General features: G+C 32.7%; 1 protein-coding gene across 48 annotated transcripts in view; it reads left to right on the top strand.

The window, feature by feature from the left end:
* The window catches only part of LOC145287760 (polypyrimidine tract-binding protein 1-like), a 124136-nt gene that overhangs the window by 96998 nt on the left and 12331 nt on the right, over nt 1–14807 (top strand). For 9 of the 48 annotated variants that reach the window (XM_080135583.1, XM_080135584.1, XM_080135582.1 and 6 more), the window contains 8 exons: nt 1285–1431; nt 1607–1753; nt 1981–2112; nt 3031–3082; nt 3303–3361; nt 7322–7487; nt 11578–11598; nt 12605–12643. In XM_080135583.1, the coding sequence (XP_079991709.1) occupies nt 1285–1431; nt 1607–1753; nt 1981–2112; nt 3031–3082; nt 3303–3361; nt 7322–7487; nt 11578–11598; nt 12605–12643 (763 nt within the window). Of the gene's footprint in view, nt 1–1284; nt 1432–1606; nt 1754–1980; nt 2113–3030; nt 3083–3302; nt 3362–7321; nt 7488–10426; nt 10577–11577; nt 11599–12604; nt 12644–14807 lie in introns of all 48 variants that reach the window. The other 39 variants (XM_080135557.1, XM_080135559.1, XM_080135554.1 and 36 more) reach the window with 7 other exon arrangements.

Genomic DNA, 14807 nt, shown 5'->3' with positions numbered 1-14807 from the left:
CATAAAGGGGATCGTGTGTGATCGTCTAGTGGTCCAGTCTATTAAATATGTTCATATGCCGTTGTGTGTGTGGTACATGTATTTTTTAACATACCTTCTGCGTCTTGGATATTGGTCCATCTGGAATCATCTCGTCTTGGAGAGGAGACTGGTACTGGTTTTAGACGAATATTCATTCACTCCAACATGATGAATTGGTTTTTATTTCACTTTCCAGATGTCTCGCAGAATGATGGAAAGTGAATCTGGCTTGTGTGGTACTCTTGGTCTCGTTTCTACACACGTCAGCCCCCCCCCCCCCAAGTGAAGGGAAGGAGACAATGGTGAAGCCGTTCGTCCTCTTCTAAGTCTAAACCAATCTCCACGATTCAGCTAACCTGATCACTTGACTCACACGCAATCCGATCAGCTGATCTTGACTTCCGGTCAACGTATCTACGATATACTTTACACATCTCTCTCTCTCTCGATCAATTCTCTAACAGAGACTGCAAAACATTAACCAAAACTAACATCTATTTTGTGTGTGTGTGTGTGTGGACAACCAAAATGTGGTTTATAAATTTTTATTACTTGGTGTTCAAGGGTTTATAAATTTTTATTACTTGGTGTTCAAGGGTTTATAAATTTTTTATTACTTGGTGTTCAAGGGTTTATAAATTTTTTATTATTTGGTGTTCAAGGGTTTATAAATTTTTATTACTTGGTGTTCAAGGGTTTATAAATTTTTTATTACTTGGTGTTCAAGGGTTTATAAATTTTTTATTACTTGGTGTTCAAGGGTTTATAAATTTTTTATTATTTGGTGTTCAAGGGTTTATAAATTTTTTATTACTTGGTGTTCAAGGGTTTATAAATTTTTTATTACTTGGTGTTCAAGGGTTTATAAATTTTTTATTACTTGGTGTTCAAGGGTTTATAAATTTTTTATTACTTGGTGTTCAAGGGTTTATAAATTTTTTATTACTTGGTGTTCAAGGGTTTATAAATTTTTTATTACTTGGTGTTCAAGGGTTTATAAATTTTTTATTACTTGGTGTTCAAGGGTTTATAAATTTTTTATTACTTGGTGTTCAAGGGTTTATAAATTTTTTATTACTTGGTGTTCAAGGGTTTATAAATTTTTTATTACTTGGTGTTCAAGGGTTTATAAATTTTTTATTACTTGGTGTTCCTGTGCAAAATAAATTTTGCCTGTTTATGATTGCTTTGTTATATTTTCCATATTAAATCTATTGTGTGTGTATGCTTTCTTTATCCTTTATCTATTTTTCTTTTTTAAAGGTGAAACTGGAAAGCCAGACAACCCCAGTATCAAAAGTCGTTCATCTTCGCGGTCTACCGGGTGAGGCAGCTGAACAAGATGTCATTCCTCTTGGCATGCCTTTTGGCCACATAACAAATTTTTTACTGCTTAAGCAAAAAAATCAGGTAAATTTAATTTGTATTTTATTTGCATGATGTTTTCAAGTAATTCTCTTCAATCTGAACGAATTCCGATAGTTTGCCATTAACGGTTCAGATTTTTTTTTTTTTTTTTTTTTCAACCGGCTGCCCTGGTAGTTTTCAGTTAATAATAATTCTATTGTTATATTTCTCTTTTAAGGCTTTTATGGAATTTGCTGATGAGAGACAGTCTGAATCTATGGTCTTATATTATACAAATGAGAAACCCAAAATTCGCAATAAAGATGTCTATGTGCAGTTCTCTAACCATAAGGAATTAAAGACAGACGTCCAAAACCCTTATCAAGTAAGTATCTTTTAAAAGTTTTATTCATCAAATTATTATTCGCTATCGATGAACTAAAAAAAAAAAAATCCTTTAACATCCGCACATTTGGAGCATGTTTTTATATTCGCTAAATTCATTCCTAAAAAAAACATTTTTTTTAGGGAGGTCTTTATTTTTTTAGTTGATATTGTTTAGAACCCAAATTGTTTTCCGAATATTAATGCATTTAAAAATTTGACTTGCAGAATACGAGCGCACAGGCTGCTCTTCAAGCGGCACAAGCAATTATGAGCAATCCTGATGAAATGGCCAAGACTATTCTCAGAGTTATCATCGATAACATGTTATTCCAGATTAACATTGACATTCTTTGTCAGGTAAGCCACCCTGCTCTATTTTCTCGGCTGATGTTGACCTTGGTATTCGTATGAAAATAACAAATGAACACTTTGTTTAGTAATCTAAAAAAAAAAAAAAAAAAAAAAACTCATTAATTCTTAAAATCTTTGCTATGTTAGGTTTTTAATTCTAGTAATCAATTCTGATATTTTCAAAAATAATTAGAGATTTTGTTAGTGTAAAACTTGTTTTTGTTAAATATTTTTTTCTTAAAAAAAAAAAAAAAAAAAAAAAAAAAAAACCTAATCAATCTACATGATTTTTGGATTGCCATTCATTCCTTGATGAGTTTTGTACCTCCTGAAGATTTTTTTTTTTTTTTTTTTTTTTTTTTAAGAGTAATTAATTCTAAATAAGCGCAAAATCTTTAAACAAATTTTGAAAAAAAATAAGTGTTGAGTTTAGTCTTTAAATTTATTTATTTTTTTTACAAGATTATTTGCTGAGACTTGAAAAGCATTTTTGCATTTGTAAATTTATACAATCAAGAGCTTTATGGCTGAAGACTTTTTAGTGTCGAACCTTTCCCAGCTCGATTGCATATTGATCACCAGATCAATCTACTGCTTCATTCTAAACAGAATCCGCAGAATAATCAGATCAAATATACGAACCGATTTTGATAAAATATGGCGACTTTGTTTTCAGAACATAAAAAGTATCAGAATATTTGAAAAGGTGAAAACTAATAACATTAGCGTCTTCCTCAACTAAATTAATCTGTTATAAAATGTGGCAGATTATAAATATTAACCATAAAAATTATTTAAAGACTTGCCCATAAAATCGTATATGCATATAAGAAAATATAGTTAACAAACGCTTTAAGCAAACTAAATGAGATTTTGAGCTTTACCTCTATTTTTTTATGCTTTTATCTTTCAATTTCTTTCCAGATATTTTGCAAATTTGGACACATCCAGAAAATCATCACATTTACAAAAAATAGTAAGTTTTAAGTTTTCTTTTCACACTTTTTTATATTTTTTTGCAATTCTGAATTTCTAGAGAAGTCTTTTAAAGTTGTAATTTCTCTTGAATATCCTTGGTCTAATTATTTGGTTATGACTTGGAAATTTTTTTTTTTTTTTTTTTTTTTTTTTTTCAAATTCATAATTTATGAAATGATTGCGTGCATTTCAAAAGTTGACATTAATCTTTTTTGCAGATAGCTTTCAGGCTCTCCTACAGTTTGGTGATCCAGTTAGTGCCAGAAGTGCTCGAATGGTAAATATATTTTATCTCAAAAATAAATTACTTCCACTCCAATAGAAAAAAACTGAAGTTTGAATTTAAAAATAAAAATGTACACTTGTCATCGAATCCTATCATATTCCAAAAATCCCGTAAATTGATCAAATATATATATATATATATTCCTTATCTATATGTATATAAAAGGCAAAATGTGTGATCATTTCGTGTATGTCTTCAAAGGCTTTTCGTACGGGCTCCCAGGGTCGTTACTATCACTTAAAACTGTGTATATAGGTCCTATATCATAATATCTAGGAATTAGGAAAGCGCGTAGCGTATAGATTTATTTACGTCGATCTTTACAAAATTATTGTTATTTTGGCTTCTCGCGTGTTGATTGGGCTTTTTAGTATAAATAAAATGAAACTAAACTCAAATGGACGTGTTCGCGGCAATGCGCCGGGAACAGACGCTTATGCTGCGTGACTTCTATTTGACCTTAATTAGGTCAAATGGAAGCAGCAAAGTTAACTTTTATTACGCACGCCTGTTTTTATAGTTATAGTTACATAAATAAATTCAAACACGTCTACGCTGTATGTTGCGGTGGCCCGATGGTAACATCGCACGTTTTTTTTTTTTTTTTTTTTTTTCACACATTAATTTCCAACTTAAGGGTACGGGTTCGATTCTCATACTCACCTACCAAAACATTTTTTTATTATTATTATATAATGACACAACAGCACTTTATTAATTTATACAATTTCTGGAATATGACATTTGTTCCATTACAAAGTTTGTACATCATAAAGATTTTTTTTTTTTTTTTAAGTGTGATTCTAAACAAGCATCAAATAATAACTTTGTCAAATGACGTTGATATGTTGCATGGCACAAGATCACTTGTAGGCTTCATATGTCATAGAACGAATCCAAATCTGTCAACTTTAACAAAATTTCCAATGATTTTTGTTTATTTAATCACATCATGCTTGACTGTTTAATACGTGATGGAATTGTTCGAACGATTGTTCTCCTCTTAAATGTTATTTTCGCGTTTCAGTCAATGTAACTTTTCACCGTTCTTTAGGTGTATCTTGTCAAACTTTGGAATCGAATTTTGCACAGTACGCTTTATTTAACCAACTGAGATAAAACTTCTACCCTGTTTGGCATGGTAATTTGCAATCGTATTGTTGCACTGAGAATTAAACCTTCAATCACCAGAAGAGTGTAACTTACAACTGAATTTTACTAAGTATGTTAACCATTATGCCACGGATCCTTGTGAACAATTCTATTATAAATTTTGGAAACCATAATCGTCTTTGTATTTAGTGATACAATCTTAACTACTTGTCACCATAAGTCAGTATTTATTACTACAGATTAATAATATAATGCATCGTTTTCTAGATGTAAATCCGCTGAAAAATTAATGTTGTCTAAAAGTGCTCAATGACGAGCAGAGTACTTATGGTATGTTTATTTATACAAGCGTTGGCTACATATGTGCATACATGTTTCTGCATGCATCTTGTAAAGGTTACAGACAAAACTTTAGATTGAGTGTTGATAGGAATCCTAATATTGTGAGATGTTCCTATTATTGGGATTCATCAAACTTTTCATCTTGAGGGCGAGGGCGATTTTTCTCAATGTTGATGTAACCTCCGACCTTCTTCAGGTGTATCTTGTCAAACTCGAGAATTTCAACAGAATTTCAAACAGAACCCTTTATTTATTTCCTGGAGTAGCATGCTCTTGTTCCATCAGCCATGACTGGATAGAGGTCCTAAGTAATTCGCAAATTGTATTTTTCGGCCGTCCACACTGAGAACTAAACCTTCAGGAGAATATCTGCACCACGGTTCCTTCCAATTGTAAACCTGATAGTCTCCTAAAGGTTCAATTCTCAATGTGAGCGACCGAAAAATACAATTGCAAATTACTTAGTTACTCTATTCAGTAACGGGACAAGAGCATGTAACCCCCATGAAGTAAATAAAGGGTTCTGTTCCAAATTCCCGAGTTCAACAATCTGGAAAAGGTCTGAGATTTCCACTAAAACTTAGAAAATCACACTCAAGATGAGAACAGTATGAATCCAAATAATACAAAAAAAAACAATCCTCATCTCAAAACTTCAGAAACGCCATATTATGAAATATTGTGAAATATACAGGACTTTATAGTTCAAACTGCCTAATAGCTATACCTCATGGTCTCCCCCCCCTCTTTCCTCTCTGCTGTTTCTTTGTACTCCCTCCTCCCTTCTTTCAATTTGATTTATAAAAAAAAAAAAAAATGTTGAATTTTAAAAGGAGGTAAGTCCTGATTGAGTTTTGTAAATGAGATGCGACAGAAACATGTATGCACATATGTAGCCAATAAAATGTGTAAATAAATATGCTCTATATATGTTAGTGTTGGGACCGTGAATTGGAATCAGAAAAATCGGTATGTTTAAGGATATCATAATTGATATCCGAATCGGACAAACTTGTGTATTTTCTTATGCCAAAATGATTACTTTAATTCTATTTTTATTATTTTTGTTTTAAGCAAAATCTTCCTCAGCTGATAATAAAATATTTATTGATTTTAAGCTAAAATCTATATATCATTCCCCACAAGTGTATTTTTACGTTTGAGAAAATTGAGGTGCATTCAATAAGTTTGCAGACTTTTTTTTTTTTTTTTTTTTCATATAGGCACGTTTGTTAATAGTACATGCATGAAACTCTAGACCCCTTCAAAGTAATCTCCTCCGTTTGCAATGCACTTGTACTGTTTTAACAACTTCTTGAAGATCCCATGGAAGTCCTTTTATGAGCATGTCAATGACTATCATCACAGCCTTTTTCATCTTAATTGTCTCCTAACAACAGACTAGGTTTTCTTTAAGCTACGGAAATAACCAAAAATTACAGGAAGTAAGGTCTGGACTAGAGGGAGGGTGAGGAACTGTCTTGATGCCCATCTTGGTCAAATAATCTGTGACAAGGATGGAGTTGTGGATTGGTGTATTGTCCTGCTGGAAATGCCACTGACCTGATCTGAAGAATGCTGGCCTCTTCCAACAGAAAAAGGCTCAACATGATATTCCTCGTTGACAGTCTGTCTAGTGGGAACCCTGTGCATGCAGATGATGCCTGTGCAAAAAAGATTATCATAAGTTTATGGCTGGAGTTACTCTGGGAGAGCCAACATGCTTCCACTTGGAGTTCTGTTTCTTGATCTCAGCAGTAGATCCTGCTTTCATTGCAAGTCACCAGAGCATCCAGAACTGTGGGATCTGGATTAATCAACTTAACCATCTCCTTACTGTCATGACATTTTTTTTCTTTCTGATCTCTGAGCACCCTTAAGCCGAACTTTGTGCAAATCTTCTGCATCTTTAGTTCCTTGCGAATAATCGTGTGTACAGTTCCCACACTGGCATCAAACTATGCACTTATTGTCTCTATAGACACACAAAGGTTCTTATCCATGAAATTCTTTATTTGGCCAATCAACTCTGATGTTCTGACTTCCTTACTCCTCCCACACCTCCAGATTCCCTGCTTTCCTTGAATCTCTTATGCCCCTCAAAAACTGATGCTCGATTCATGCGAGATGGTCTAAAAGCAGTCTAAAGCGTTCTATACGTTTGTGGCATTTTTTCCAAGTTTAAAACAAAATTTTATTGCATATCATTCTTTAGTGCTCTAACATGCATTTTTGAAATTCACTAGCTATGAGAATCAGACTTTATTAGGTTGTATTCCAGTTCCTGCTGTAGCTGTTCATTTGAACCTGAAATCATAAGAATTGCTCAGTCATCTCATAAGATGTATAGCAATAACATACTGAATTTTCAAGAGTCTACAACAATTTTAAGTGCCTGTACAAATGTCTAGAAACTTACTGAAAACATCTCATGTATTGTGGCTTTAAGAAACTCAATGTTTAATACCTTTTTTTTTTTTTTCTCCTCCTCTCAAGACATTGGATGGTCAAAATATTTATAACGGCTGCTGTACTATGAGGATTGATTACTCCAAACTAACAAGCCTCAACGTTAAATACAATAATGAAAAGAGCAGAGACTTCACCAATCCTAACCTTCCTACAGGAGATGTGTCTGTTGATCAAGCGCTTTCATTTGGTGGTAAGTACCTTGTTTAACGGCCATTTATTTTATCATCCGATTTCTATAACATTGTTTGGTTCTATAATGAATTTTATTCTTTTGTAGCCACGGCTGATGTAGACTGGACGTTTCATTTGCCGGTTGAAATCAATCATTAAAATTTTTATTTTACACCTGATTCCATGTTACCTTCAGAGTTACTTCGAGTTGTATCTTTATATACCGTCGGGTTGTAGAGTCGGAGGTTATAACTACTAGAATTTTAAAATATCAGGTTAGATATTTAAAGTCAGTACTTGCGCAGAATAAGGACCTTTGTTGAAATAATGTTAATTAGAAACTCATTTTTAATATGGTGAGGGAAGGTCTGCTTTTTTATTTTTTTTAACTTATAATTTTGTACTTTCACCTCACCTTAATAAACAAGATACTATCTAAAAAAAAATAAATAAAATAGCACAGTCCATATTTTGCATAAGTCTTTCAACATTCAAACTGTTTTCGAAGGTTAAAAAAATCTAACTCCTTTCAAAACTTCCGACTCTGCAATCTATGACTTTGTGACTTTCATTATAATTTTTTAATTTTTTTTTTTTTTTAATCTTCAACTATCTCCTTTCAAATCTAAATCTGGTGTCAAATCGTTTCTCATGACTTGGAATTTCTACTCCTAATTGCTTTATCAATTCATTATAAATTAATGTAAAACAATTCAATTGCTACAAATATGTTGGGTCGAAATGATTACTTCTTCCTCTCAAACTATAGAAATTTATATTTTTGACTAGAGCCCAGCTTTTATCTAGTTGTAAAATATGCTTAAATATATTCTAGTTTGTCAAAATTTTGTATATATTATAATAGTCGTGATTTCAAAAGTTTTTAAAAAAAAAGTATTGGGTTCCCTCAGCTAGAATCGAAAGCAAAACTGTAGCATTCAAATCTGATGTTACCACTGTACCAACGTGACACACATAAGAGCTCCATATTTTCAAAATCTATCTCTTCCGAAAGTAAGTCACAAAGCAGCCCCTGGGGGCCTCAAATAATTGAATTTTTTATGGACCATTCTATTATGGCCGATTAAAATAGTTTTTAGGCGATCACGAATGAGTCAGAATTGAAAAGTCGTTATACATTTTGTACATTCATCTTAGTTTATTTTTAATCTACTCATATGCGACTTTTGAAATCACGACTAAAATATATACAAAATCTGGACAAATTAGAATATATTAAGTGTATTTTACGATCAGACAAAGCTAGTTAAAAATATGTATATCAATTTTTTTGGTTTCAAAATTTTGATCCAATTTTGACCCCTTCAAATCTATTTTAATCGGCTAAAGACCCATAAAACAGTCCATACAAAAATCCAATCATTTGAGGGCCCCTAATGCTGCTCTACGACTTAGTTTCGAAAGAAGAGTTTAAAAATATGAAGACACATATAGGCTTTTTATATATTAGATTTCCAATGCAATAAAACCTATTAAAAATTGGTCAAAAAAATATGCCTACTTTTTTTTTTTTTTTTTCATTTGTTACTCTTAAGATAAGTATTACTAGAAAATATATGAATTGTTAGTGTGAAATTATATCTTGATTTTAAAAGATGACCCAATTCTAACTTTTAATTTGTACCAATCTCTATATAAAAGGATGCACACATGTGCACATAACTTACACACTGACCTAACATGTAACATTTTTATTTTGTAAAAAAAAAAAAAAAAGATTTAAGGGAAAACCTGTTTGTTTCATTTGACTTTTTCTCTTCCTGGCTCTTTGCTTCATCATCGTTTGTCCTCTTCAAATGTTCCTTGTTTTTTTTAATGCTCTCTAACAGTAAGTACCTCAAATGTGTGGTTGTGTATATGTGCGAGTGTTTTTTGGCATGTGACTACATATTTGGTGTTATTGCTCTCAACTCCCTTCTCTCTCTACATACTTGTCTCCATGTGCTTTTTATACTTAGGGATTTTTTTAAGATGGGTGAAAACCACCAGTGGACAACCTGTTCATGCAGGACTTCTTTCCTTTCTCCTAACTCTAGAATCGTTATTGGGAGGGAATGAGGGTGAATGTTATTTGTCCGTGTGTTTGTTTGTTCAAATTTCAACCTGAAGCTTTGTTGCTCTGCTCACAGCTTTTTTTTTTTTTTTTTTTTTTTTTTTTTTTTTGTTACCCTCACCTCAAACCCTATCTCACATACACCTCTACCTTCCGACAACTTTTCCTTTTAACCTCTCACGTTCCAAGCCGTCATCATCCACCCAGGCACTATTTGCTAATATTACATACACAAACCTTGGGTAATCCTTGCATGATGTCAATTAAAATTTCTGTGAAAAAATGTTTTCTAGGATTTTTGTTACGCTTTATTTTTTATTATTTAAAAAAAAAAAAAAATTGTTAACATTTTTTCGATTTTAAGATTTTTGCGTATGTTCCATCTAAAACCCATCTTGCTTTTCCCATTGCATTTTGATAATTATATCGTAAAATTTGATATATTTCTGAATTTTTTGGATGAGGATTCATTATTTGGATTCTTTGAACGATTGTTCTCAGCTTAAGTTATAGTCATGTTTCGGTTGATGTAACTTCCTTCTTTGTGTTATCTTGTCAAAACTATAGCAGATTCGTGAGTTCAACAAGATACACCTGAAGGTCAGGAGTTAACATCGGCTAAAACATGAAAATAACATGCAAGATGAGAATAGTAGTCCAAAAAATCCTTTTAAAAAAATACAAAACCCCAGTAAATCAAATCGTCGACATCTGATCGTTTCATGCTCTCATGCCGTTTATGGTAGCAATTTTTTTTTTTTTTTTTTTTCTTGCTTGTTGCATTGGACAACCTAGATGGAACATACGCACATCTTGGTTTTTTGGTGAAACTATTTGTCAAGCGTTGGATTAATCGCATGATCCTTATTTATGAATGTGTCAAGGTTCCCCCGGTGTGTTGGCGTCGCCACTTGCAGGAATGCCTGGCCTAGGAGCCGCTCCACTAACCACATTCGGTGCGGCACCCGGAGGTACGCTGCTTTCTGACGCCAGTCAGCAGTATGTTGGTGCTGACATGCAGATCTGCACTGCGGGTAGTGTAGCATTTTCCATTTTGACTAGCCAGGGTGGTATTTTTCATTTTATGCATGCTCTCGACGATTAGTCGACAAAAATGGTCTCTTGTGATACTTATTTTTCACAAAGATTTGTATAAAAAAAATTTAAATAAGGATTTCTTTATTCATATTAAAAAAAAAAAAAAAAAAAAATTGAAAATTTTCTATAACTTAGATTATTAAATAATTTATTTACTACAAAACCAAAAAAGCTACCCTGGTTATTTAGTAAAACTCTCGCATGAATCTAGCTTGGCTTCCACACTATCCGCATTTTGCACTCCTTTCAAGACATTCATCGAGAAATAAAAACACTTCTTTAATGGACAAGTCACAAATCATTAGAAATAACCACGGCTAAAATTCCTGCTCCATTGCAACTGATACGTTTGATAATAACCTTTTCTTTGGTTAGCTTAATCATACTTAAGAATTTACTTACAATAGACTTTTTTGTTATCCTTTTGATAAAACATGTGCTTCCACAATGAAAAGGGTTTTTTTTTTTTTTTTTTTTTTTTTTTTTCATGCTAGTGATTTGTTTGTCCAGCAAGTAATTTGTTTTTTGTTTGAATGTCTGTGCTTCCTGTTTTTTTGTTGTTGCCGCTACTGCATGGTCTCTATTTTGATTTTCGTCTTCTGCACAATGTTAGCATCACTTTTGATTCTTTGTTTCTATTCCTCCGTCTTTCATACCTTTGACCCTTTATATTTTATATAAATCTTTACAGGTTTTTAAACCCTTGAATCTTTTAACTGTGTTCTTTTTCTTCGCCATTTCTGGCTGTACCTCTCTTGACGGAGAAACGGCTACTTATAATTACTGGAGCATTTCACACGTGTGCAAACGTGCATATTAGTGTACCCACACGTAATTATTAGTGTGTACGTTTGTACAAGGCATGTGGATCTGCTCAAAATAACTATTGCTATTCAATCTTCATCACTTTGACTTTTATGCATTTCTCTTGCTTCAGCTCCAGGAGTGGGGCCACCTGGTAAGTTTCTCTCTCTTTTTCTCTCTCTCTCTCTTCTCCCTAACTTAGCTCCTCTGCACTTTCCTCCTCTCTCTCTCTCTTTCTCCCTTCTTTCCGCTCTTTTATCCCTATTAAAATCCTAAATGAAATTATTTCTGAAAACTTCACAGCCCAAAGGAATTTTTTTTTTTAATTTAACAACTAAAAAATTAAAAGATTTATCTAGAATTTTCTGCATGCTAACTCTTTGGCAATTTTTTTTTTTTTTTTTTCTTTCAAATCTAACAAGTTGACTTTGCTGACTAACTAATGATCTGAAATCCTTGTAGATGTACTATCTTCTCTTTAATTTTGCACTTATATTAATAATGATTAATATTAAAAAAAGTTAAGCTGCTTAAAATCCTTAGATTTAGATTTGCTTACATTTCTAACAAATTGATTTGACTTTTTTTTTTTTTTTTCTTTAAATGACATTTTTCTTTGATCACAATAAAATAGATTGCAAACTTTTCTCATCACTTAAAAGAACTTATAAAACTTGGCTTGCTTGTTCAAAAGTTTCAAATACAGCATTTCAGAATTTGTGGTGAGAATTCTTGACGATATTTCGGCTGATTGTAACTTTTGGGTCTTCTTCCAGTGCCTATTTTCAAATTAGAGAACCTTAATAAAATCTTTGAATTCAGAATAAAGATTCCATTCCAATTTAAACTAGGTTCCCAGATTTGAAAACTACCACCTTGGAGGTTACGTTGGTTGAAACTTTGTCAATATATCAAACCACTTTTTTTTTTTTTTTAACCTAAAGATATAACTAAATTTTGCATATAAATTTTAATCAACATATATTAATATTTAAACAATGTTCTATACAATAGATGAGGCATTTTTTTTTTTTTTTTTTTTTTTGTAAAAATTTAAATCTCATAGTTCACTGTGTCACGACCCCCCTTTTGTTTTTGTTGGTCGTATCGTAAGATTAGAGCTTAGCTTTGAACCTTTCTTTGACTTTCCTCCTTTTCAGGCAAGTCTTCAGATGATCTGGCGAGAAGTTTTCAACTTCGTAAGTCGACTTGTTCCTCTGTACCCTTTTCTTCTTTGTGAATACCTTTTTATCTCTCACCTTTTCCCCTCTCATAAAAAAAAGGATCTCTTCATTTAATGAAGCTTCGTTGAAGAGCTCGTTTTTATTTCTTTTTACACTTGTCTCACAATCCTTTAATTGTTCACACAATTTTTTTTTTTTTTTTTTTTTTTTTTTTTTGACGCAAAATTTATCTCTGAAAGCCTGCCAACATCAAATTCTTTCTTTCTGACACAACTTTGAAAAAAATATCGAGTAACTAGAAAGTGATCAAAGCTCAGCACCCCTACCTCTTTACTGCGTAAATTTCTAGTCTTTTTGAGAACATCTGCAGCATTTCAGTAGCCTGTCTTTGAATAAAGCTCCCCATCCCCAGCGTTTTCTTCAGTTAAAGTCTTTTAAAAATCCACTTTTTTTATATGAAATTGTGACCGCTTCTCGTGTCCCTATTTACTTAGCTCACCCCGTGGGTCCAGAGTTAAACAAAAGGTCTGTTTTTAATGCAGGAGAAAATAAGCTCCTTCACTAACTGAGGACAGAATAGATGAAGTGTACTATTAGAATAAATACTACATTTTGCTTTTAATAAAAAAAAGGGGGGGGGGCAACAAAGCTGGTTGTTTCTTATGTTAATGTATTTTTTTATGATCACACATTAAATTTATTCAAATATCAAGTGCAACAAAATTTAAAAATAAGTATATTAGTTGCATATTTAAATCCACCAGAATGCATTTTGGTTTGTTTTTAAAGAGTCTTTTCAAATTTTTTTATGAATGAAAAAAATGAATTGTTTCATGATCCTTCAAAATTTGGAAGCAGATCTTGATATTTCTGACTTGGAAATATTTAAAAAAAAAAAAAAAAAAAAAAAAAAAAAGTGATTTTTTTTATTGTGCATCAAGTCATTTAAGAGATTCACACATTACAACTGAATTTGTTTTGTAAAAAATTATCAAATATTCAAGAAAAACAAACAAAACCCATGATGAAAGCATTAGTATTACATGGTATCATCGGTGTGTAACTATTTTTAACTTTAAATATTCCAGTTTTCCTAAAAAGAATTCATGTAGCATTATGAAACCTTATTTCCCGCCATTTCATTCACAAGGTCAGACGTGAGATTGGGTGTGGGTTTTGAGAAATATATCAGGTTGACAAGAAAGTCCTTGCGGCTTTAACTTTTAAATTCAGATGTTCTTATCTCAGCTCAAACAAAAATTTATTGATTGAAATAAGCATCACGCTCTTGCCGACGCAAAACAAGTGTATTTATGCCAGTAACATAAAAATTTTGCATTTTGGTAGCAATGAAGTTGCTGAAGGTGTTTTTCATATTGCTAAGGTTTTTGAAGCATTTCTTGCGCACAAAGTTTTCGAGATGCTTTAAAAAATAGTCTGTAGGTGAGAGGTCTGCACAGTATTGTAGGTGAAGCAGTTTCGTAGCTGAATTCATTCAACTTCTGCTCTGCAGGGTTGGTTTAGTAGCATGCGATCGGGCATTGTCATGGAGGAGAATTGGGCCTTTTCCATTGACTAATGCTGGGTCTTGTTGTCAAAGTTTCTGATGCATTTCATCCATTTATTGACAAGACTTCTCTGCCGTAATGGTTTCGCCTACATTCAAAAAACTAATGGAAAGGACTGGTTGCAGACCACAAAACAGTCAGCACGACCTTCCTTTGGTGCAACTGACTTTAGAAAGTGTCCTGGAACTTCCATCTGTGTCTAACGACTGAGCTGAGCGTCACCAGTTGTAAAGTACCCATTTCTCATCCCATCTCACAACCCAGTCAAGAAATGGGTGGTTCTTGTTGCGTAAAAGAAGGAAAGATGACACTTCATAACAGCATTTCTTTTGGTTGTTGTTCAATTCGTGAGGCACCCATTTATCAATTTAAAAAAAAATTTTTTTTTGTCTTTCCAATCTCTCTCTGGATGCAAGTCGTACACATTACGTCTAATTTAGAAGCAGGTTCTTAAACAGTTGTGCATGGGTTGGCTTCGACTAAGGTTCTTAATTGATCGTTGGCGACATCTGATAGTCGACCACTACACTCATCGTTATGCCACAAAATTTCTTTAACCCCCTTTGTGATGTGCCTTCAGGCGTAGTTCCTGGGCGAAACGCTTTGTCGAT

The sequence above is a fragment of the Euprymna scolopes genome, chromosome 11 (assembly GCF_053919585.1).
Source record: "Euprymna scolopes isolate OS-2025 chromosome 11, ASM5391958v1, whole genome shotgun sequence".
Taxonomy (NCBI): Eukaryota; Metazoa; Mollusca; class Cephalopoda; order Sepiida; family Sepiolidae; genus Euprymna; species Euprymna scolopes.
Note: the sequence above shows the minus strand (reverse complement) of the source record. Positions and strands in the feature narration are given on the sequence as shown.